Source organism: Tripterygium wilfordii, chromosome 12 (assembly GCF_013401445.1).
Source record: "Tripterygium wilfordii isolate XIE 37 chromosome 12, ASM1340144v1, whole genome shotgun sequence".
NCBI lineage: Eukaryota > Viridiplantae > Streptophyta > Magnoliopsida > Celastrales > Celastraceae > Tripterygium > Tripterygium wilfordii.
In genome coordinates, this window is record NC_052243.1 from 132,576 (window position 1) to 157,605 (window position 25,030).

The 25,030-nt window shown below is 38.2% G+C and overlaps 6 protein-coding genes and 1 long non-coding RNA gene across 16 annotated transcripts; 2 read left to right on the plus strand and 5 right to left on the minus strand.

The window, feature by feature from the left end:
• Nucleotides 1-959: 959 nt before the first annotated feature.
• LOC120010868 (eukaryotic translation initiation factor 2-alpha kinase 3-like) lies at nt 960-1,752 on the minus strand. Its single transcript, XM_038861770.1, has 2 exons — nt 1,511-1,752; nt 960-1,185 (listed from the first exon to the last, which is right to left on the minus strand). Exons 1-2 carry the CDS (start codon nt 1,729-1,731, stop codon nt 1,182-1,184), a joined length of 225 nt encoding a protein of 74 aa, XP_038717698.1. The 5' UTR covers nt 1,732-1,752; the 3' UTR covers nt 960-1,181.
• Nucleotides 1,753-2,578: 826 nt separating this feature from the next.
• On the minus strand, nt 2,579-3,381 carry LOC120010869. The gene is made up of 4 exons (XR_005470940.1): nt 3,318-3,381; nt 3,085-3,117; nt 2,800-2,854; nt 2,579-2,685 (listed from the first exon to the last, which is right to left on the minus strand). It is a non-coding gene; the product is annotated as an uncharacterized LOC120010869 (long non-coding RNA).
• A 324-nt stretch (nt 3,382-3,705) lies between these two features.
• Nucleotides 3,706-11,302, plus strand: LOC120010865 (protein DETOXIFICATION 41-like). Of its 10 annotated transcripts, none has more exons than XM_038861766.1 (15): nt 3,706-4,136; nt 4,173-4,288; nt 4,426-4,564; nt 6,018-6,145; nt 6,563-6,619; nt 6,731-6,996; nt 7,105-7,253; nt 7,381-7,547; nt 9,130-9,845; nt 9,979-10,065; nt 10,140-10,196; nt 10,282-10,520; nt 10,667-10,785; nt 10,873-10,966; nt 11,041-11,302. In XM_038861766.1, the coding sequence occupies exons 9-14, from the start codon at nt 9,307-9,309 to the stop codon at nt 10,954-10,956; spliced, it is 1,125 nt and encodes a 374-aa protein (XP_038717694.1). In that variant the 5' UTR covers nt 3,706-4,136; nt 4,173-4,288; nt 4,426-4,564; nt 6,018-6,145; nt 6,563-6,619; nt 6,731-6,996; nt 7,105-7,253; nt 7,381-7,547; nt 9,130-9,306; the 3' UTR covers nt 10,957-10,966; nt 11,041-11,302. The 10 variants fall into 10 exon arrangements, 9 of the variants coding, with proteins under 9 accessions (XP_038717694.1, XP_038717687.1, XP_038717688.1 ...); XM_038861759.1 differs by having other exon boundaries at nt 10,880-10,966; nt 11,041-11,179; XM_038861760.1 differs by having other exon boundaries at nt 7,112-7,253; nt 10,880-10,966; nt 11,041-11,179.
• A 1,596-nt stretch (nt 11,303-12,898) lies between these two features.
• Nucleotides 12,899-15,744, plus strand: LOC120010866 (porphobilinogen deaminase, chloroplastic-like). The gene is made up of 5 exons (XM_038861768.1): nt 12,899-13,198; nt 13,965-14,370; nt 14,505-14,711; nt 15,147-15,324; nt 15,430-15,744. The coding sequence occupies exons 1-5, from the start codon at nt 12,975-12,977 to the stop codon at nt 15,540-15,542; spliced, it is 1,128 nt and encodes a 375-aa protein (XP_038717696.1). The 5' UTR covers nt 12,899-12,974; the 3' UTR covers nt 15,543-15,744.
• Nucleotides 15,745-15,878: 134 nt separating this feature from the next.
• On the minus strand, nt 15,879-20,332 carry LOC120011171. The gene is made up of 2 exons (XM_038862239.1): nt 20,038-20,332; nt 15,879-19,930 (listed from the first exon to the last, which is right to left on the minus strand). The coding sequence occupies exons 1-2, from the start codon at nt 20,330-20,332 to the stop codon at nt 15,879-15,881; spliced, it is 4,347 nt and encodes a 1,448-aa protein (XP_038718167.1).
• Nucleotides 20,333-22,428: 2,096 nt separating this feature from the next.
• Nucleotides 22,429-23,536, minus strand: LOC120010867 (eIF-2-alpha kinase GCN2-like). Its single transcript, XM_038861769.1, has 3 exons — nt 23,375-23,536; nt 22,968-23,289; nt 22,429-22,646 (listed from the first exon to the last, which is right to left on the minus strand). The coding sequence occupies exons 1-3, from the start codon at nt 23,532-23,534 to the stop codon at nt 22,643-22,645; spliced, it is 486 nt and encodes a 161-aa protein (XP_038717697.1). The 5' UTR covers nt 23,535-23,536; the 3' UTR covers nt 22,429-22,642.
• A 9-nt stretch (nt 23,537-23,545) lies between these two features.
• LOC120011172 (probable serine/threonine-protein kinase DDB_G0283065) lies at nt 23,546-25,002 on the minus strand. Its single transcript, XM_038862240.1, has 7 exons — nt 24,777-25,002; nt 24,540-24,572; nt 24,255-24,309; nt 24,035-24,140; nt 23,886-23,940; nt 23,663-23,774; nt 23,546-23,553 (listed from the first exon to the last, which is right to left on the minus strand). The coding sequence occupies exons 2-7, from the start codon at nt 24,564-24,566 to the stop codon at nt 23,546-23,548; spliced, it is 363 nt and encodes a 120-aa protein (XP_038718168.1). The 5' UTR covers nt 24,567-24,572; nt 24,777-25,002.
• Nucleotides 25,003-25,030: the final 28 nt, after the last annotated feature.

The window sequence follows — 25,030 nt, forward strand, 5'->3', positions numbered from 1 at the left end:
CCAAAACGTCAAAAGGAATCTTACCTCTGTAGCCATCACCTCGACTGAACCATACGCTCAAAAACAGAACAAGCCCCCACAAAACAAACCCCAACGATAGAGAAACCTTGTCCAATCGATTCCCCCCACTGTTAGGCTTCTCAACGCACTTCTCTGCATTGCACATCAAGCCAATCCACAGCAGAGCCACAGATCTACAAAGAATGGACTTTCCTAGACCACATATTACAATGACTTGTCTTCTCTTCCCTATCTGCACAAATCAAAATTCAAAACAAAATAACTAAAGTATTTTGAGAAAAATAAAGAGCAGTAATTATTTGGCACGTTGTCGTTGAAAAACCGTGACTCAAGTTCGATGGCCATTAACACCATTAACATAGGCCTAGTTTGGCAGACAAAGAGGGTTGGACAGTTCTACATAGCCATTTTCTGGCTGGTCTTTCTTGAAAGCCGTCTGGCAAAAGGGTCATCAGGATTTAATCTCTCAACTCTGTACATTCGATCAACACCATTCCTTATCAGCAGATGTTCATCCCTAGCTAGCTGTTATGATGATTCTGCTTCCCTCGCAGAACCAGTCATGGTTTCCACCTAAGCTTTCTAGTTGATTTAATTTATCCACACCATCAACAGCCAGAAGAACCCTTTTGAAATATATATATCATTTTTCTAATAGCAGCTACTCCTCCATTGACATTCCACAAGCTCATACTCACATTTCTTCCCTTTGAAGATATCAGAAAGAATTTGTTGTTGTAAAGAAACTAGACCAAATCTTTCAGAAACTTCTCCAACATCAGAAAGAAAAGGCTCAGCAGAGCTACATTACTAATTCAGTTAAGATCAGTCCCAAGTATTATTCATCCATATGCAGAATCACTCTGCGGGCCTGGCTATTCATTCATCCCATACACAGACTAAGATAAGAATTTCTTTCTATCTCAAAACAAGAGGAATTCAGAAACTAGTCCACATCCTCAGCTGCGGCACAATTATTTGTTACAAAACAAAACATAAAAGACATGTTTGTTACAAAGTCGATATCCAAAATACATGTTTTGAACAGACTTCCGTTTTATTTTCTAAAAAACCTTATTCCTTATTTGTTGAGAGAAACCTGCCAAAACCACCACCATCATTATCATCAGAGCAAGGCATGTGATTCTTGAGGCAGCCACCTACCTATAAGACAACCAACACAAAATCATATTAGACCAACAGGGGAACACAGTTTTCACAGTTGATGGTTTAATTACTGACAACACAATCAACCCTCATCCTTTCAAAAATAAAGCCTCAAGAATCACAAACATTTACACGGAAAAAAAAAAATCTAAAAAAACAAAAGATAACCTGAACTTGTGCCGTATGATTATAATATGATTGGTGTTGCTAGACACTGAAATGATGAGTCCAGTTTACAAACAAAATCCAAGACTTGTTAACAATGCATATATTTTAAAAAAAAAAGACAAAGTAAGAAACAGATAACAAAAAGCAGGTTTACCTCGGAGAAAGTTGTTGTGAAACCTCAGTAGCGGAGGGACGCTCAGTTGGTTCTTCCTTGACCAACTTGAACAACAAATCAGTATATGCTGGGTACTGCCAATCTTGAGGTAACTTTTCCTCTTCGGGTGCTTTTTTCAGCTTCCCTATAGCAGCTTGCCTCTCAGTTTCAGTGGTGAAATGATATAGCAACTCAAAAAGCAAAACACCTGCACTGTACATGTCAACTTTATCGGTTGTTCCCTTATCCGCCTCGGGTGCCTTATACAGCAAAGTACCCGCCGTGAGTGGAGAACCAGTTGGATTGTTATCCAGAAATGTTGCTAGAACAAAAGTAATATGAATAAGCACTTTATCTAATTAGAAATCTATAAAGCATTTAAAAGTATCTACAATAAAGAAACTCACCCAAACCAAAATCGCCAATCTTCACATCATCCTGAGCATCAAACAATATATTGCCCCTCGAGAGGTCTCGATGAATTATACCTTTGGAGTGAAGGAATTGTAAACCTTCAACGATTTGACGAAAGTATTTCAGCGCCATTTCTTCCCTAATTGGATCCATCAATTTTTTTTTCAGGGTGCTACACAACATTAAAAACATAAACAGTTAGATATAAACCGGAATCATAAGACATTTTAAGTAAAGCAATCTTCTTACCTTTCGCAACATTCCATTACAATGAACAGACAGGAAGAGCCATCAAAATCATCATCACTTCCACTCTTATGTTTCTTTTTCGAATCATCATCTTCTTTTTTCGATTTATCATCCTCTTTATCTACAAACCCAACTTCAATCCATGACTACATGGTAAGAAACAAGTAAATATGATGGAAATATTAGAATGCATCCTAGATAGTAAGAAACAAAAAGGAAATATGATGGAAGCTCAAATGATGGTACTGTAAGCTTACATCTATATATCTGACTATCCTATCATGTTCCATAGAGCACAGTATATGAGCTTCCCTGCATGACATTATTTTATAAATAAACATTTTCCTAACAAACATAATAAAAGATAAAAAAAAAGCACTTTGCCTAATCAGAAGACAGTATATACCTCAACTTGTTTCCAATATCATAATTGAAAAATATCTTCTTCACGGCATACATTTGATCGTCCACAAGATTTGTGCATTTAAAAACATGTGCGAAACCACCCTCACCTGTATGTATAAAAACATAAAATTAAAGGAAGCAGAGGCAGTCAAAGACACTAACATAAAATTAAAGGAGGCATAGGCAGTCAAAAACACTATGAGATACGTTTATTTATTTACCAAGCGATTCCAGCTCGATATAGTCCCTATGATATCGTGAAGATGTGGAAGCAAACTGTGGTGATTCAAAATATACAGAGAGAGTACAGAGCAGTGAGAAAAAGGAAACATAAACCTTCCATACGTATTACAAAAAAAAATTGTCCTATTGAGCAGAGCAGTGAATTTTTCAGGAAAAAATTTACATATTTAGAACACACAACCTACGATTTCAAACATAATACAATTCAAAATATGCTGGATTAAGCAAATGAAACCAAAATTTAATGATTTAGGAAACTATACCTTTTCTGAAGGAGCAGCAATGTCCATTGTTCACTAAGAAAACAAACAGAGAGAGAAATCAGAGAGAGGAATGAGAGCACAGATCAGTGAGAGATAAACAGAGAGAGAGAGAGAGAAATATAGAGAGTGCAATGAGAAGAGAGGACATACCGTGATCGTGAAGAATGAGCGAGAGAGAAACAGAGAGAAAAATAGAGAGAGAAAGAAACTAATGAGAGAGAGAGAGCACATACCAGGTGTGATCGTGAAGAATGAGTGAGAGGGAAACATTTTTTCCTTATATAGGAAGCAGGAAGAGCAGGAGAGGCTGTTAGTATGGCATGGAGGAAAGAAAATGAGAGTGAGTGAGGAGAGTTTGGTTGTCGTGGAAAGAGAGGGAGAGGGAGGAGAAGGAAGAGAGGGAAGGACAAGGAGTTTGATAGTCAGCTTAAAAACGGCGTCGTGTCATTTTGTAGATGGAAAGAAAATGAGAGGGAGTGAGGAGAGCTTGGTTGTCGTGGAAAGAGAGGGAAGGACAAGGAGTTTGATAGTCAGCTTAAAAACGGCGTCGTGTCATTTTGTAGATGGAAAGAAAATGAGAGTGAGTGAGGAGAGCTTGGTTGTCGTGGAAAGAGAGGGAGGACAAGGAAGAGAGGGAAGGACAAGGAGTTTGATAGTCAGCTTAAAAACGGCGTCGTGTCATTTTGTTGAAGCAGGTGGGGCAAAACGACGACGTTTTGTTTTTGTGTTTTACACATCGTCGGTGTTTATGTACCTACTTCCGGAGTTTGGAGGTCAAGTAGAGATGGCGATCGCCGGTAGCATGCGACGGAGGCTACAGCAACTGCCGGTAGAGAGGCAGGCTGGGATCGTAAATCGGCTGCCCTTCAGATTTAGATTCACTTCACGGAGAGCCTTACGTTTCATCGTAGTCAGCCTCGCTTCTGTCGCTCTCTTTCCCCCATCTTCTTTACATGTTTTTGCAGATGCAATTAAGGAAGTGTGCTTGGTTGAATGATCCTCCACTTGTATGCGCTCATGGTCGTGATTCAACCAATGCATTCCCCAACACAGTAAGCATTATAATTGCTTTCTCTTTGTCTGTGAAGCTTTTGGTCAAGCACGGACTATGCTTTTAAGGATGGAACGGCAACGTGGTGAAGAAGAGCTGAAGAACCGACGTACCAAGAAAGAGCAAGAGGCGGAGCAAGCAACATTAAACAGGGTAGGCAGTCTTTTTAGTCGTAAATTGGAGGAACTCTAGAAGATTGATGCATTGAGTAGATACTTGCTTTGTTGGCTATACTTCTTTACTCTTGGTTTCTTTTCCTTGCTCTATAACGTGTTCCATCCTCAATATAGGCTACCAGCCCTCAAACTGGTGCTCAGCAAACTGGAGGAAGCTTGAAATCGATGAAGGATAAATCTGGTCAGGCAGACAATGAAGAAAAGGAGGGCTCTGCTTTGAAGACTGCTGGTCCTGAAGGAGAGATAACGGCAGGTTCGTGTTGAAACTACATTTATGCTATGTTGCTGGGTTTACTAATAATGATTTTTGCGATAACGATTTCTATGTGTCTTATTCTAAATATTGTTAGTTTTTATGTAGGGTATATACTATTGACAGCTTAAATAGTTTTTCAGTGTTAAAGAATCTATCCATCTTCGCTTCATAAGAAATTTAAAAGATCCATTAGCTTCTGATGATTTGGAATTGCTGCACTATTTATTAACTTGGCTTGTCATTTTCTGTCATTGGTATGGGAATGGGAATTATATCAGCCTTCCCCTCATCGATGATAGCAGTCTCCTTATTGGTGTAATCTTTTAAGAAAAGGGTCAAAGACTTAAAGGACTTTTTGGTTTTCATTATCATCTCATTACGAGATATAACATTCAATTCTTTCCTAAGTCCTTTGTTGTTTCTTCATCTGCACCTCAGCGGGTGCCGGGTGGTAACTCCATAAGAGTCTCTATATCTGTGGTTGCAATGGCTATATCTGTGCAAATGACATGAATGGACTTTTATAGTTGGTGTCAAGTTCAGTTTGGCAGGTGATTTTGGATGCAAAGGTTTTATGGGAAACATATTTGAGCACTTGGACGTGCACACTTGACTAAGATTAAAACCTTGCTTCATGAACCGGAGACAAGTCTGCAAGTTGAGCCAACAAATTCTGACAGAACGCTACTTGGAATTTAAGTGTCTGAAATAAGTTTTAAACTTATTTGACTTTCTGTCATGTGAAACCTACTGTTTTGCTTACTAAAATTTCCAGGTTAATAGAGCACATTGCTTGAATTGCCTGGTTTGGGCCAAGTGACGATTTAATTCGGGATGTAATAAAACTATTGTCAGATGTTACTGTAAGCAGAACATGACTATTGTGATCGGATTAAATTAGTTCTCAATAACATGTTCATTAATGTTGGATATAATCTCTTTTCATGTTGCATTTATTAGTTCTCAACTTCTCATTGTATGAGGAAAAGTAACACTCCGAAGGACACTGTTAGTTGGGTTGTGATATTTCTAACTGTTATAGCCTTATAGGCACTAGGTAGTTTTTTTTTTTAAATAAAAAGTTAAAAGAACAATGCATTGGTGTCCCTTGTTTTGCTTCTTGTCTCCTTTGTCTAAATATGTGGCTCGGTCAATAGAACTTGTACTGATGTCTACCAGTTTCAGAGTCTGGATCATCCATTACTGTTCAGTTTATTCCCATTAAAAGCTTAGTTACTTCACCATGGTGAAGCAGTATTATTTATTGGCAGTATCTGAATTTAAAATCTGGTAATGGGCTATACAGGCAGCACTGCATTTGATTTGGGTGAAATTGCTCCAAATTTCCTTCCAATCTAAAGCTGTGAAGCTACTGATTTGATAAAGAAGTTGGCAGTGCAAGTTTTGAAGTATTTTATGTATATGTTACTGGTGCAACTCTTTCTTCCAGGTAGGCTATGTTGTTATGTTGGATCCTTCTACCGGCACGAGGAGCAACTTGTTGAGAATGAAAGGAGCTAGAGTCGTCGGTGTTTACCATCCATTAATTGATGATAAGCTTGTGAAGATTCTGCATGGGTATGAACATTAATTGTCTCTCTTTTGATATGTAAAAGTAAATTTTCTTGACCTACAAGCAGAGGCAGTGTACAAAAGGATTGTACGCAATCACAGAATTACAGAAAAGAAACAAGAGAGATGAAGTTACAATCCGTATATGCTCATTTTCAGAGCAATTGCTAGTGCTTCACACCTTTATTTTATTGCCATCAAAGAGTTATATCTCTCTTTCTATGATAAGTCATAAGTTACTACTTAATGTCTATTTGTCCATTCTTGTTTTAGCTTAAAGCCTAAATGGTCTATTTCTCAATTTACGAAGGCTAAACATGAAGTGTAGGGTTGGTTTTTACTTGTGCGGTGTGTATGTGTATATGTATGTCACCATCAGTTGTTTTTGTAGATTACGCATTTCCCTATGGTTTTTGTTTGCAGCTTGGCCACACTAGAAAGCAAGAGGAAAGACTTTTTCGCGGTGTCATTACTTTTTAGGTAGATCTTGGAATTCTTAATTTATTGATGAGGTCTTTGGCCTTTGTGGATTATTTGTCCTATCTCCCTCTCCCTATTATTGAGATGGCTCTCTCTATTATCAATTGGCAGTTGGCACACACATACATGCACTTGCCATGCAGCCATGCTTGCACATCCTTAGGAAAGCTCATTTGAAATTATAGCAGAATTCAGTTTCATAGGCTGATCTCCCATGCCATCTATTTACTTGGAGGAATGTAAGGTTGAAGAAGCTTCAGATGATGATGAAGTGCCATCAAAAAGTTCAAAGGGCAAGAAGGCTAATGGGTCAGAGAAAGCGCCTAGCCTTGTGTTCAAGATAACCAGCAAGGTTCCTTATAAAACCATTCTTAAAGGTATTTGCTAATATTTTTGGGGCAGATACTTTTCGCATTGAATTACGGTTGAACATTACTGAGTATTTTCAACTCAAATCTCTTATGATCCTGCATTTATTCCTGCAGCCCACAGCGATGTTGTTTTGAAGGCTGAGAGTGCAGCTGACAAGGTTGAATGGTTGAATAAGATAAGAAATGTTATTCAACCTTCAAAAGGACATATGAAGGTTGCAGGGGGTCCGCCCTTGCGGCAGAGTCTTTCTGATGGATCTCTTGTGAGTTTTTCTTTTTATATATTTTTTATTTTTATTTTATGCCTTTTGTTAAGATTCATGTAGCACACCAATCAAAAATAACTTTGTAATCATAACTTACATATTTGATCATTTTTAATGCTCAAAGCACACAAAGGATTGAAGAGTTGCTTCAAGAGGACCAGAATGTGAAGCGAAGGAGGGAACGTTACTCAAAGCAGTCCTCTCTCCTATCAAAACTGGCACGCCAACTCACCATTCATGACAACCGAGCCGCCGCTGTATCTAGCTGGTGTAATGGTAGTGTTGGATCAGGTATGTAGCTAGAAAGTGTTTATTCAAGTTAGACTTGCCAGTATTTAATTGATCGTGTAGTAGTGGAAAAGTTGCTTGAATACAAAATAATTGGCACTGGTTTATTCATGGAAACGTCCTCTGCATGCTGTGAGGATACTTATACGTCATTCTTAGACGATGCAGTGTTAGTGGGAGCCTTTTGCACTTGTTATTTGCTTGGTTATGGTAAGTAATTGTTTTACTAATCATTGGGTCAAAGGATTGATGGCTTGGTAAGAAAGAATATTGTGTTTGACTGGATTGTGCTCAGGTTTTAACCTATGCTGTACTGTTGGTCCATGGTTATTTCACTGATCTTAGTCATTACTCAAGATAAGTCCACTGAAAAAACATAGCATAAGATTCCAAGAAGATAAATATGGAAAAGAACATGTAACAGAAACTAAAAGGATAATATCAATGGGATAATATAAGAACCAGGAAGAGCTCTTCCAAGAAAATTTCCTGGACTTTTCTGTTCTTTCGAAACAAACTGCTGTATAAGCACTCAATAACATATCTACAAATAATCTCCCGAGAGCTACCAGTCCAAAAATTAAGCATATAAGAAAAATTGCAATCCCCTTGTTCTCCATCCATATTTGATTCTCCCGAACCTCTTCGACACTAGACCTGCAAATTAATGCACTTTCTGGTATCAACATATTGGGCCTGGGCCGAAGAGTTGCATGTATATAAATATGAAATGTGTATCCTTTATCACAACACATATATTAGTATGGATGTGCATGGTGATGGTATTAACTATATATTGAGTTAATGTTAAGTGTTAGAATTTATGGATTCTTAAAATTGCTTGTGTTTTTAAGTTCGGGATGCGCTTTATGTTGGGACAAATTGAGAATAAACATTAGGTTTTTAGAATTGGTCTATTTCGAGAAATATAACTATCTTCTACTCAACAAATATTACACACATTTAGGAGTTCCAACTGACTACAATTCCCAGAATGTATTACACATCTGATCTGGGACAGTAGTCAGTCTGCTTTATTAATTATATACATATATATATATATGCTAATCAAAGTACTGTTGATCTGATGCTCACACTACTTTAACAACCAACATTGTTGGATCTTCTGGAAGATCCACAATCACCAGCATATATATACATGCATCTTCATCCATCATTAATCAATCTCACTAACTATATATCACAATCTCAATGGTACGTACGTAGAGTTTTCCGTCTCTTTTCATTAATTAAAATTAATTCTCTCCCTATATACTTATCTACCTATCACATATGCATGTTAAATTGATTTCACCCTGTCCCTAGCTATGGCTGCCTCCTCCTCCTCATCGAATAACCAGGCGCTGCTAGCACAGCCGGTAGATTGGCATTATGGTAATATGGCCAAAATTTTCGTCGGAGGAGATGGAGGAGTTTTTAGATGACAAGAGGGGTGTCCGGTGGTGGCTAAGGCTGTTTGCGTGGGAGTCAAGGCTTGTTTGGCAACTTTTAGGGGCTTCTATTGTTGTTTTTGTTTGTAATTACATTCTTAGCTTTGTCAGTCTTATGTCTACTGGCCATTTAGGTACTCTCCAATTCGCTGGTGCCCTCCGTTGCTAATGTTGGAATCCAAGGCCTTGCTTATGGAATTATGGTAATTCATTCATTCATTCAACACTTATATATATATTGCCTGATAATTCTTTTCTAAATATTTTTTGATCATGTGTATCTCAAAAAAAAAAAAAAAAAAAAACTGGGCATGGCAAGTGCAGTTCAAACAGTGTGTGGGCAAGCCTATGGAGCCAAAAACTATGCAGCAACAGGAATAATATGTCAAAGGGCTATAGTCCTACACTTGGGAGCAGCAATTATCCGAACATTCCTATATTGGTATTCAGGGTCAGTCCTGAAAACAATAGGACAATCAGAGGAGATAGCCAAACAGGGCCAAATCTATGCGAGAGGCTTAATCCCTCAAATATATGCTTTCCCTATAGTATGTCCTATGCAGAGGTTTCTCCAAGCACAGAACATAGTCAACCCTCTTGCCTTGATGTTCCTTGGAGTACTGATTATACACAGTTTCATCACATGGCTTGTTGTCTACAATTTCGACTGTGGACTCCTTGAAGCAGCTCTCACACTTAGTTTGGCTTGGTGGCTTCTTGTCATCTGCTATGGGCTCTACATTCTTCTAAGCCCATCTTGTAAGGAAACCTGGACTGGCCTTTCTATTAAGGCCTTTAAAGGCCTCTGGCCTTATTTCAAGCTCACTGCTGCTTCTGCTGTCATGCTTTGGTACCGTATATATATGTATTATTATAGCTATATATATATATATGTATATTACCTATTAAGCTAGCTAGTTTATAATTAATTATTTCTAAGCTAGGTTGAATTAATATTAATATTAATTTGTTGGGGTATGTAGTTTGGAGATATGGTACGTCCAAGTACTGGTTCTGATTTCAGGCCTTTTTCCAAACCCTACTATCGCTTTAGATTCACTCTCCATCTGGTATGTCCATTAATTTCATGCATGCATATATGATTTGATATATTCAATATATATAATTATAACTTAATTTTCAGCATAAATTACTGGACTTGGGACATGGAATTCATGTTGGGGTTAAGTGCAGCAGCCAGGTGAGTTAATTGTAACACACACACACACATAGTAGTGAGCTAATGTTTGTGGCGGTTTGAATATTATGTATGTGTATATATATAGTGTACGCGTGAGTAATGAGCTTGGGGCAGGTCATCCAAGAGTGGCAAAATTGTCAGTGATAGTAGTGACTGCAAATAGCTTAATCATCAGTATAATTCTGAGTGCAATCGTTGGCATATTCAAAGTTGGACTGAGCAAACTATTCACAAGTGATGCACAAGTCATAGCTGCAGTTTCCAAACTCACTCCATTGCTTGCCATTTCTGTTTTCTTGAATGGCATTCAACCCATTCTCTCAGGTATATACGTACATATACATATATATATATATATATATATATATATATATATTATATTGCTTTTGAATATGATAATTATATATACTTGTATGTATATATATATATATATGTGCGTATGTATATAATTAATATTGAATTAATATCAGGTGTTGCAATTGGTAGTGGGTGGCAAGCACTAGTGGCTTGGGTTAATCTAACTACATACTACATTATTGGTCTCCCAATTGGATGCGCGCTTGGCTTCAAAGCTAATCTAGGAGCCACAGTAAGCTACCAATTCCTTAATTAAATCAAAGAATGAATGAAATGCAAGTTAATAATAATAATAATGAATTGGTTTGTTATATATAAGTGGGCAGGGGATATGGTGGGGAATGCTAATTGGAGTTTTTATCCAAACAGTAACTTTGCTAGTCATCACTGTCAGAAAAAATAGGAATGCCGAATCACACTCTTAAATGTATATATATTTGAACTAGCTTACTGATGTAATTGCATGCTTAATTTCTTGTTTGCGTAGGTTGCAAAAGCTGTTGAGCGCTTGAAGAATTATGCTGACATTGGAAGAGACTCTGAATTTGGCCTATTAATTACTAGTGGCTAGTGTAGTGTCCACAACTCTTCCAATTAATTAATATTGCCCCACTGCAATTTGTTCAGTTGATAGATGAACAAAAATATGTTTCACTCTTGCCTTAAAATCATATACTAATTATTAGGCACCTACAAATAAAATTTCACATATATAATGAACCAATTAATATTCAACCACATGATTGATTCTCAAGTTACCAAATTGATAGTAAAAATATTGAACAAACAATTAGGTCCCGTTTGGCAAAGCATTTTTGCAAGTATTTATGTTTGTATCTAGTATAAATGCTTTGTGCATGTCAAACGGTCCTTTTCGGATACATAATCTGAGACAATTCTAGAGCAATATTATGTTACTTTTGGAATGCTCTTGTTGGGGATAATTTTGGTAGCATTTTTCATTTCCTTCCGATATTGTCCTCACTCTTTTAGTGTTATCCCCTTAATACCCTCAAATCAATATTGCACTAATTAATTAATTAATTATATATAATCTATAAATTAATTATCTTTATTTTATTTTAATTAATAATATTTATTTATTTATTAATGATATTTATTTTATTAATTAATTAATGATCTTTATTTTTATTTTACTTAATTATATTTATTTATTTATTAATTAATTATCTTTATTTTATTTTAATTAATTATCTTTATTTTTTATAACTAATTATATTTATTATATTTATTTTATAAATTAATTATTATTTATTTTTACATTTATATGTCTGTTACAATAAAAATGCATAATACCCTTACACGTAATTTGTTACAAAATATTATCAGCAAAAGTTCAACCAAACAATATCAAGTATTCATGCAGCATATCTAGTACTAAAATTGTCCAGCATTTTTGCTACCATCATTTCTGTTAGCATATATACTACTTTGAAAATTGTTTACCAAACTAGGCCTTAGTCTACTCAAGACTAAAAACACCAAAATTAAGTGAAATATGAGAAATCTTTTTGAAAGAGAAATATCATATTTGGTTTTTTAATCAATAATGGTATAGAGATAACTGCTGAATTATGCATATAAGATTTAGATTTCATGTATATTGAGAATGGGAGATAACTTGGTTGGTCAGGTTGTCTGCCCAAAACCTTGAGGTCCAGGGTTCTATTCTCATCAGGGGTTTGAGATTTGGGTAGTTTTTCATCCGCTGTGGTGGCCGACTTAGGGGGTTTGGGATTTGGGTAGTTTTCTATCCGTTGTGGTGGCCTTCATGTCCCTCGGACTGGGATTTGGGTAGTTTTTCATCCGCTGTGGTGGCCGACTTAGGGCGTTGTGGTGGCCGACTTAGGGGGTTCACCAGGGGTTTGGGATTTGGGTAGTTTTTCATCCGCTGTGGTGGCCGACTTAGGGCGCTGTGGTGGCCGACTTAGGGGGTTCACCAGGGATTTGGGATTTGGGTAGTTTTTCATCCGCTGTGGTGGCCGACTTAGGGGGTTTGGGATTTGGGTAGTTGGATTTGGATAGTTTTTCATCCGCTGTGGTGGCCGACTTAGGGGGTTTGGGATTTGGGTAGTTTTCCATCCGCTGTGGTGGCATTTATGTTCCTCGGACATGGCTTAACGTGTGTGTGGCCTGTGGGTCTTTTAAAAGAAAAAAAAAAGATTTCATGTATATTATGTGTGACATGCAGAATCCGTGAACAAACTTGAATCTGGTGAGCAGTACATATTTTTTAAGAAAATTTTACATAGCGACGAAATTTAGCGCAGTAAAAAATTCATAAAAAACGATCTTTACGAACCGATAGGATAGAAAGTCTATCAACCCAGATGCAGAAAAGCCATCTCCCCCCGATACAAGTGTCTCTCCGTCTCTCTCGCTCTCTCTCCGCTCTTATCAATGGAGATTTTATCTTCTCCCTTTACAAGCCACGCTTCTACATTGCGTTCTCCTTTCCCAGTCAACTTTTTCCGAACCGGGTTTGTGTTTTCTCTTCCGCGCTTAAAGACCCAAGCTTCTCCCAGCAGGAAACGGGGGTTAGCTTTCACAAAGGCCTCTGTAGCTGTCGAACAGCAGACCATGAAATCCAAAGTTGCTATCATCAGAATTGGCACTCGAGGAAGGTACTCTCTTCTTTTGGTTCCTTTTGTATCTAGTTCCCTCTTGCTTTATCTGTTGGAGCTAATTATGTGCGGAGCATTTTTGATCTGTTGTATATTTACTGAAATTCGTGTATTGGAGTGTGCAGTAGTGTGTGATACAGTAATCATTAGGTTTAGTTTGTTTTCAGCTGACAAATGCGTTTTCTTACTTCTGAATCCATTAATTTCTTACTGTTTGATTATGCAACTAATTTATCTGTTGCAATTTGATTTTTTTTAATCTTCTTTTCAATTTTCTTTCAGGTTGGTTTTATCTTTTCCTTTTACGTGATTGGTGCTTATCGTTCACGTACTCACAATTCTCTCTTAAGCAATTCATCAAATGGTTGACAGTTCTGTAAATATTTTAAATACTCCCCGAACCAAGCCTCTCCTGCATCTATTGCCATCAACAAGCATTAGTTCATACCATCCATACATAGTGTTTTGATCTAAGATTTCAATTCTTCCATGTTTCTGCAGTGGCCTATTGTTCCATGGCGCTGTGTCCTATCTGCTCAAGGAAAGTATACATAATAATGATTTAGCTGACACATTACCATTGAATTATGATCAAAATGGATATGAAAAGCCAATGAGTTTCCAAAGTTACTGATGGTGGTTCTTGTCCTGAGACTGAGACAGCCAAAATAGTTGCGACATCAATTTGTATGCTTATATAGCATATATTCAGACTCAGACTTCACTACTTTGTTGTGGTCACTAATACTATTCTTATTTAGGGCAGCCCACTAGCGCTAGCTCAGGCTTATGAGACGCGGGATAAGCTCATTGCTACACATTCAGAGTTAGCCGAAGAGGGGGCAATTCAAATTGTGGTAATAAAGACTACAGGAGATAAGATCTTGTCTCAACCTCTGGCAGATATTGGTGGGAAGGGCCTATTCACTAAAGAAATTGATGAGGCACTGATCAATGGCGATATTGACATTGCAGTCCATTCTATGAAAGATGTTCCTACTTATTTACCTGAAAAAACAATTTTACCTTGCAATCTTGAGCGCGAGGACGTCCGTGATGCCTTTATTTCCTTGAGTGCCGTTTCTCTTGCTGAGCTTCCTGCTGGCAGCATTGTTGGGACAGCTTCACTCAGGAGAAAGTCACAAATACTTCATAGATTTCCATCACTTAGTGTGAGTTACTATACTGCATGCTATTTTAACAACAAATTCTTGGCAGTACGCTTCATAAGACGTTGTTTTAGATTCTCCTTCATTGGCGTTTGAGCTATATATTGTCATAATCCATTTGCCATATTATTAAACAGGTGGTGGAGAACTTTCGGGGCAATGTCCAGACACGGTTGAGAAAACTCAATGAAGGTGTTGTCCAAGCGACGTTGTTGGCATTAGCTGGACTAAAGCGCCTAAACATGACGAAGAATGTGACGTCCATTCTATCGATTGATGAGATGCTTCCAGCTGTTGCCCAAGGGGCAATTGGAATTGCCTGTAGAACCAATGACAGTAAAATGGTTTGTTTTACTCTGTTTAGACGCTCTTTTTTGAATACAAGATGCTTCTATTGATATGAAGTAATTAATTATACAATTTATCTCCAATTTTTGCTACTGCGTGTTTAGTGGTTCTTGAACTTGATCACTTTTGTGGAGCTTGTGAACTAGCAGATGATATAGAATTAGACGTAGGTTGGCTGACATGAGTCTCATTTTATCTGATTGGGCTCTAATGAGTAATGATTGATCCCATTATTTGATTATATGGCAGAGGGTTAAAAGAGGATCCATATTCTTGAAAGATTTATGAGTTGGTCATGTGTATTAATGCTTTTTTTGTCTCTGCCTTGAACTGATTTTCATGAATGAAGGATTGGGCTTAAGCAAGTTTTCTTCAAGTTCCTTTGGACTCAAAGCACTTACATTCTGGTCCTGTTGATTCTCTTTGCACAGGCTGATTGCATAGCTTCATTGAATCATAATGACACAAGATTAGCGGTTGCCTGCGAGAGGGCTTTCCTTGAGACCTTGGATGGGTCTTGTCGCACTCCTATTGCTGGATATGCTTGCAAACATGAGGGTGGGACTTGTATATTCAGAGGGTTGGTCGCGTCCCCTGATGGGACCAGCGGTATGTTTCAGCCCCACTTAATTCTGATATTCTTCCATCTCATTATCAATTTCATTTCCATAATAAACTTCTAAGAGACTTATGTATTTTTTTGGTTGGGGACAGTCCTTGAAACTTCTAGAGAAGGCCCTTATGCTCTTGAAGACATGATTTTGATGGGAAAGGATGCTGGAAAGGAACTTCTTTCAAGGGCAGGTCCTGGTTTCTTTGGTTGTTAGATAGCTTAACAGAGGTTGTTTTACCTATGAGTTCATTAGTCTTTATCTGAGAAAGTGATTTTTAATGTCCTGATTTGTTGTAAAGTAGAAGACTAAGTTCCATGGCTGACCTGAAGAAGGTTAGGCCCTTGCATGAGTTGTATTCACTATGTTAAGAATCCAATTTTTCCTCTCTCACTCTCAGTGAGAGAGTTTCCTTTTTGTTTACTCGTCCCAAAAATAAGCTTATGAATATAAGCCTGAACCCTTAGTAGAAAATGCCTTTATTTTTTTTTTCCCCTAGGGCATAATAGTCCAGAGATTGTGAGTTTTTTTTTTGAGGAAAAAAACACTTCATTAAGAATCAGAAACATTACACAGGAAAGAAATATCCTTCCTAACAAGGGGAACAATTTCCATTGGGCAGAAAGCAACCCAGATGGAACTCCCATGTCTAAACTTAGCCATTCTTGCTAATGTATGCGCAACTTCATTACCCGATCGACAAACATGTTGACACTTGATAACCCCAAGTCTAGCCATAATAGCCTTGGTGTCGCTCACAAAATGACCCATACGAGAGTCCAACCAGTCATCAGAACCTAAAGCCTGAACAATATTGGACGAATCCAACTCTAGGATAAAATCATGGTAGCCCCTCTCTTCAATGCAGGTAAGGGTTCGATTAACAGCCAGCAATTCTGCAAAGGTGGGATCAACTCGTCCAGCAACATTCTCAGAAAAGCATAATAATGGACTCCCATGCTGGTCTCTCAAAATAGCACCTACTCCAATAGCATCATTCTCCAAAAAAACAGCTCCATCAATGTTTAGTTTGATCATACCTGGACCTGGGCCAGACCAAGCACTATTGATCCCTTCATTACGCTGCATAACTTTCCTAGGCTGACCACTGCAAGCCTCAAACTCAGTCGAAAATCTGTACACTTTTTGCATAAAAAAATCTTGCCCCGTGCGTCTCCCCTCATGCAGCAAGCTATTCCTCTCAAACCAAAGAACCCAAATTGTGGTGGCAAAAAGAATTAACTCTGAAGATGAACATGAATTCAGAACAGCCTCCACCCAATCATATAGGTTCAAATCCCTCCCCAACTTCATGAAGAGACCAGACGAAAGAAGTAACCAGATCTGGGAAGCATAATTGCACCTCCTAAACACATGTTCTGCATCTTCCAAAGTAGCACCACACCCCAAACAGCCTGCAAAACTAGAAACATGGCGTTTGCACAGATTCGAGTTTGTGGGGAGAGCATTATTTATCATTGACCATAACAAATGCTTGATCTTAGAAGGAACCTGAATTGACCACAATTTGTGCCATTTGAGACCCACCCTATCACCATACGAGGAAGAGGTTGTTGGGCAATTTTGTAGCTTCCAAATCAAAGCTTGATGATAAGCACTCTTCACTGAATAATGACCCCCGGACTCCCAATGCCACATGATTACATCCATCGATCTTTCACGAGTTAAAGGGATTGATAATATGGTGTCTGCTTCAAAAGGCAAAAAAATAGAACGCACTAGCTCTACATTCCATTGCCGGGGTCCGTCCACTATCAAAGAGGCCACACTTGCACCATGGACCACAGCAGACATAGGAGAGAAAGGTTTGAAATTGTGTGGTGTGGGGAGCCACGGGTCCACCCCAATTTGCAATCCAAGGCCACTCCCAATCCTCCACCGTACTCCTCTTTTTACCAACCCAATTGCTTGCCATAAACTCCTCCAAGTGAAAGAAGGATTAGTACCAAGACCAGCTTGAAGAACATCACAATTTGGGAAATAACGCGACTTGAAGACCCGAGCAACAAGCGAGTTAGGGAACTTTAGCATTCTCCAAATATTCTTACCTAACAAGGCATCATTAAAGCACTCCAAGTCTCTAAACCCCAACCCTCCATTTCTCTTCGATTTAGTCAAAAGATCCCAACTAGCCCAATGAATTTTATTATGACCTTCCGTGGACCCCCACCAAAAACCCGCCATCTTCTTCATGATCCATTGTGTAATCGATCTTGGAAGTTTGAAGCAAGACATAGCATAGGAAGGAATGGCTTGTAAGACTGACTTAATCATAATTTCCTTTCCACCTCGAGAAAGCATTTTTTCATTCCAGCCATTTAAGCGCTTAGTAATTCGGTCTCTGATATACGAAAAAACCTCCCTCTTTGAACGACCAATCATCGCCGGCAAACCTAAATAACGATCATGCAACTTTGCCTCCGAAACACTAAGGATACGCAAAATTTCACCAGCAGCCTGAGTGGAAGTATTTCTACTGAAGAAAGCATTGGATTTTTGTATATTAACCAACTGACCTGAAAATTTCTCATACCCATGAATTACCTCTAGCAGCCTCCTGCATTCATCTTTATTTGCTCGACAAAATAAAAGGCTATCATCAGCAAAAAAGAGGTGTGTAATACTTGGTGCCCCCCTCGCAACTCGCACCCCATGCACCAACTGATTATTGTGAGCCACCACCAACATTCTAGACAATGCTTCAGCACAAATAACAAAAAGATAAGGCGAGAGGGGATCACCTTGCCGTAAACCTCTCCCTGGAATCCAAGAGCCGCAGGACGAACCATTCACAATAACTGAGTAATGAACCGTCCGAACACATTCCATAATCAATCCAACCCATTTGTCATTAAAGCCCATAGCACGCATCACGGACAACAAAAAACCCCATTCCACTCGGTCATACGCTTTTGTCATATCCAATTTTAAGGCGATATAAGAATTCTGCCCAGAACAACGAGTCTTAAGGTAATGCATAACCTCATACGCAATCAGAATATTATCCGAAATAAGACGCCCTTTTACAAAAGCACTTTGTGAGGATGAAACTAACAAAGGCATAAGGGGCTTCAATCTGTTAGCTAGAACCTTTGAGATCACTTTATACAAAACATTACATAAACTAATCGGCCGAAAATCAGCAACCCGCTTTGGATTATGCACTTTGGGGATAAGGCAAATATGAGTATCATTGACATGTTCTTTCATTTGCCCAGACCGAAAAAACCCTTGTACCAAATTGACAACATCCAACTTCACCATCTCCCAATACTTCTGGAAAAATAAAGGAGGCATGCCGTCAGGACCCGGGGCTTTAGTAGGATGCATTTCAAACAGTGCTTTCTTAACCTCATCTTCATCCGGACTCCTCACCAAAACTTCATTCATTTGTTGAGATATCACTTCAGGAATACCCATAAGAGCAGGCCCACAATCGGGAGGGCTATCGGACATAAAAAGTGTCTCAAAAAAGTTAACAATAATAGCATTCACGTGCCCCTCTTGTTGAATCCAATCACCTGAAACATCTTCAATGCCTTCAATACGATTCTTTTTATGCCTTTGGCTAGCTTTTCTGTGAAAAAATTTTGTATTTTGGTCACCTTGTTGAAGCCACTCAACACGGGATCTTTGTCTCCACATTAGCTCCTCTCGCCCCAATAACTCATTAATCTCAGACTTCAAGTAGTTAATCTCCTCCCTAATCTCCTCACTAGACTGTTGTTGTTGTAACCAACCAAGACGCCTATGCTTAATCTTGAGCCTTCTGTTAACACTACCAAACACCGACCTATCCCAAGACGTTAAGTCAAAAGACAACCCAACAATCTTGTCAACAGCATCACCTCTCCCCCCTTCCCAACCTTGCTTGACTACCACTTCCAGCCCCTCATGACGGGTCCACATTTCCTCAAACCGAAATCTCTTATTAGTACGCCCTCCCACATCATAAGGCAAACAGTCCACCACAATTGGAATGTGGTCAGAGACAGTAGCAACATCATGATTAACAATTGCACTTGGGAATAAAGACCTCCAATTACCATCCACCACAGCACGATCTAAACGTTCAAAAATCACACCCTCTCTACGATTATTGCACCAAGTATATTTCCCTCCCACATAACCTAGATCCTCCAGACAACAAGCCTCTAAACAAGACTGAAAATCCCTCATAGCATGAACACCCCGAGCTCGACCCCCCAATTTTTCAGCAGAATCTAGAATCTCATTGAAATCTCCTAACACCAGCCAAGGTAAATCAGAGCAACCCTTCAAATGACGCAACAAACTCCATGAATGACACCTCTGAGATTGGACTGGGTTTCCATAAAACCCAGTAATACACCATTGGTGATCCAACCCCTCACAAACCACTTGCCCATCAATATGGTTTTTGGAGAAGCTTAAAAGATGCACAGAAGCCCCTCCTCTCCATAAAAGAGCCAAGCCAACATTTCCATCCACACACCCAGTAGCCAGGCAACCAGCAAATCCTAACTTACGAGCAATACGTTCCATCTTTCCAACAGACACTCGTGTCTCTACTAGAAACACCATATGGGGATTTATTCGCTGAACTAAATGAGTCAGCGCAAGAACTGATCGAGAGCCCCCCAGCCCCCGACAGTTCCAAGATAAGGTTTTCATAATGAGTAGCGGGGTGGGCTAACCACCTCCTCCAAACCTGTGCAATCGTCTTGAACCTCATCTAGCTTAGCCCTTTTTACATGAACATCATTCCCAGCAGCCTCCTTTCGCTTCCCCGCACCAACCTCCACTGAATCTACCATATTATCTCCCACCTCCCTGGCTTGTCTTTTCCATTTCCTGAACTTCTGAGTAATCTGCCCTCCTGATTTACTCCCTTCTGAGGATACCATTATAAGGCTTCGCTGGCTTGATGGAAAATAAGGTTTTAGAAAATGCGTTGATGATTTTCTGCTGTTTGGGGCCTTTGGGCCAGTAGTATATGTGGTCATGGAGGAGGTATCTTGGTTGGTATTTCCTTAGTTTCTTAATCAGATTTGGAATGAATGTGTAAGGTATGCTCTGTTTGTTTAGAGGAAAACAACCTCTAGGAAAATGTTTTTGTGTTTTCTATTGTTTGATAACAGGAAAATGGCAAAGTCAATGAAAACAAAATAAAAGTCAATCAGAGAAAGAACTCTTAAGGAAGGAAAACAACAGCGCTTTCTAAAGACCGGACGTCATTTTCCAGTCCCCTTTCTCAACCCTATAAGCTACCCAAATCAATCAAAACCCGGTGCTCCACACTCGCCTCCACTAACCAATTTTATGATTATTACTGTGTATTGCAAATATGTCTATAAACATCATATAATCACAATAAAAAAAAATTTGTCCCTCAAAATTTATGATTTTCACCAAACAAATAATGGAAAGTATTCGTAATTTTTTTGTCCAAACATTAGAAAATATTTATTTTTCCATGATAAACTTTTTCTTAAAATATATTTTCCATGAAATATTGATTTTTCGTCAAACAAAGTAACAAACGGAGGAGTAGTGTAGGTATTTGATTTTGGGTTTTGATTTGGTTGCTTCTTTATAATTATGGATTTCTATGTTGTGTGACGAATATGGTAGATATGTGGGGCATTTGCATAGATGCTGCTTGTTCGTTCTATTTTTCTTCACTTGATACATTCATGTCATTCATAATATAAATATATAAATATACATACAAAGAATTCTCTTATGCGGACACCCACAAATTATATTATGTTACGCACCTTAATTTTATCATTAATTGAAAACATGTGGGACCCAAAGTAGTGGGTCATACTTGTCATTTTAATTTTGAAAACACTTAAAAAATGAAGTGGGTAAGTTATAAATTGCGGACGTTCGCACTTGAAAATTTCTCTATATATATATAGTTTAAGGCGATCTCCTGCGTCATTTTTCTTCGAGTCTCCAAATTTGTCCGCTATTGTAACGACCGTCTTAGAAAAGCCACTTCATTTGAATTTTGTATTTTTTGAAAAACAAAACCAAAATCCCCCTCTCCAATCTTCTTTATTTTTGTCCTCTATTTTTTTTAAAATGAAATAGGACATGAAAAAATAACAATAATTGCGAATTCAATAGAACTTCTTCTTGACAGGAAAATGAAAATAAACAATTCAGCAAATATTGCTGGATAGGCATTTATAATGAACATGTAATTACTAATTACCTTTTGCGCTTCTACCTAGAACAATAGACATTTCCCTGTCACACAGTAAATTCTTGTTTTTCATTTGCAAGAACTCAAAATATCATGTCTGCTACTCAACTTCTCTGTAATTTGGTAAGACATCTGAGAAAAAGATTCGTTTAATCTAATCCTGAAGCACTGCCTATTTTAACTAAGGATTTCCAATATTCAGGATATTTTTCCAGTCTCTCCAACGCACTTTTCCACTGTGGTATACTCCTGCCAAACAGAACAGAACCCAACTCAAAACTTTAAGAGCTAAAGGAACACCATTAACATAATTTACAAAGAGGGTTGGACAGTTCTACATAGCCATTTTCTGGCTGGTCTTTCTTGAAAGCCGTCTGACAAAAGGGTCTCGGGATTTAATCTCTCAACTCTGTACATTCGCTCAACACCATTCCTTATCAGCAGATGTTCATCCCTAGCTAGCTATTATGATGATTCTGCTTCCCTCGCAGAACCAGTCATGGTTTCCACCTAAGCTTTCTAGTTGATTTCATTTATCCACACCATCAACAGCCAGAAGAACCCTTTTGAAATATATATATATCATTTTTCTAATAGCAGCCACTCCTCCATTGACATTCCACAAGCTCATACTCACATTTCTTTCCTTTGAAGATATCAGAAAGAATTTGTTGTTGTAAAGAAACTAGACCAAATCTTTCAGAAACTTCTCCAACATCAGAAAGAAAAGGCTCAGGAGAGCTACACTACTAATTCAGTTAAGATCAGTCCCAAGTACTATTCATCCATATGCAGAATCACTCTGCGGGCCTGGCTATTCATTCATCCCATACACAGACTAAGATAAGAATTTCTTTCTATCTCAAAACAAGAGGAATTCAGAAACTAGTCCACATCCTCAGCTGCGGCACAATTATTTGTTACAAAACAAAACATTAAAGACATGTTTGTCACAAAGTCTATATCCAAAATACATGTTTTGAACAGACTTCCGTTTTATTTTCTAAAAAATCTTATTCCTTATTTGTTGAGAGAGAGCTGCAAAAACCACCACCATCATTATCATCAGAGCAAGGCATGTGATTCTTGAGGCAGCCACCTACCTATAAGACAACCAACACAAAATCATATTAGACCAACAGGGGAACACAGTTTTCACAGTTGATGGTTTAATTACTGACAACACAATCAACCCTCATCCTTTCAAAAATAAAGCCTCAAGAATCACAAACATTTACACAGAAAAAAAAATCTAAAAAAACACAAGATAACCTGAACTTGTGCCGTATGATTATAATATGATTGGTGTTGCTAGACACTGAAATGATGAGTCCAGTTTACAAACAAAATCCAAGACTTGTTAACAATGTATATATTTTAAAAAAAAGAGAGGGTAAGAAACAGGTAACAAAAAGCAGGTTTACCTTGGAGAAAGTTGTTGTAAAACCTCAGTAGCGGAGGGACGCTCAGTTGGTTCTTCCTTGACCAACTTGAACAACAAATCAGTATATGCTGGGTACTGCCAATCTTGAGGTAACTTTTCCTCTTCGGGTGCTTTTTTCAGCTTCCCTATAGCAGCTTGCCTCTCAGTTTCAGTGGTGAAATGATATAGCAACTCAAAAAGCAAAACACCTGCACTGTACATGTCAACTTTATCGGTTGTTCCCTTATCCGCCTCGGGTGCCTTATACAGCAAAGTACCCGCCTTGAGTGGAGAACCAGTTGGATTGTTATCCAGAAATGTTGCTAGAACAAAAGTAATATGAATAAGCACTTTATCTAATTAGAAATCCATAAAGCATCTAAAAGTATCTACAATAAAGAAACTCACCCAAACCAAAATCGCCAATCTTCACATCATCCTGAGCATCAAACAATATATTGCCCCTCGAGAGGTCTCGATGAATTATACCTTTGGAGTGAAGGAATTGTAAACCTTCAACGATTTGACGAAAGTATTTCAGCGCCATTTCTTCCCTAATTGGATCCATCAATTTTTTTTTCAGGGTGCTACACAACATTAAAAACATAAACAGTTAGATATAAAACCGGAATCGTAAGACATTTTAAGTAAAGCAATCTTCTTACCTTTCGCAACATTCCATTACAATGAACAGACAGGAGCCACCAAAATCATCATCACTTCCACTCTTATGTTTCTTTTTCGAATCATCATCTTCTTTTTTCGATTTATCATCCTCTTTATCTACAAACCCAACTTCAATCCATGACTACATGGTAAGAAACAAGTAAATATGATGGAAATATTAGAATGCATCCTAGATAGTAAGAAACAAAAAGGAAATATGATGGAAGCTCAAATGATGGTACTGTAAGCTTACATCTATATGTCTGACTATCCTATCATGTTCCATAGAGCACAGTATATGAGCTTCCCTGCATGACATTATTTTATAAATAAACATTTTCCTAACAAACATAATAAAAGATAAAAAAAAAACACTTTGCCTAATCAGAAGACAGTATATACCTCAACTTGTTTCCAATATCATAATTGAAAAATATCTTCTTCACGGCATACATTTGATCGTCCACAAGATTTGTGCATTTAAAAACATGTGCGAAACCACCCTCACCTGTATGTATAAAAACATAAAATTAAAGGAAGCAGAGGCAGTCAAAGACACTAACATAAAATTAAAGGAGGCATAGGCAGTCAAAAACACTATGAGATACGTTTATTTATTTACCAAGCGATTCCAGCTCGATATAGTCCCTATGATATCGTGAAGATGTGGAAGCAAACTGTGGTGATTCAAAATATACAGAGAGAGTACAGAGCAGTGAGAAAAAGGAAACATAAACCTTCCATACGTATTACAAAAAAAAATTGTCCTATTGAGCAGAGCAGTGAATTTTTCAGGAAAAAATTTACATATTTAGAACACACAACCTACGATTTCAAACATAATACAATTCAAAATATGCTGGATTAAGCAAATGAAACCAAAATTTAATGATTTAGGAAACTATACCTTTTCTGAAGGAGCAGCAATGTCCATTGTTCACTAAGAAAACAAACAGAGAGAGAAATCAGAGAGAGGAATGAGAGCACAGATCAGTGAGAGATAAACAGAGAGAGAGAGAGAGAGAGAAATATAGAGAGTGCAATGAGAAGAGAGGACATACCGTGATCGTGAAGAATGAGCGAGAGAGAAACAGAGAGAAAAATAGAGAGAGAAAGAAACTAATGAGAGAGAGAGAGCACATACCAGGTGTGATCGTGAAGAATGAGTGAGAGGGAAACATTTTTTCCTTATATAGGAAGCAGGAAGAGCAGGAGAGGCGGTTAGTATGGCATGGAGGAAAGAAAATGAGAGTGAGTGAGTGAGTGAGTGAGGAGAGTTTGGTTGTCGTGGAAAGAGAGGGAGAGGGAGGAGAAGGAAGAGAGGGAAGGACAAGGAGCTTGATAGTCAGCTTAAAAACGGCGTCGTGTCATTTTGTCGAAGCAGGTCGGGCAAAACGA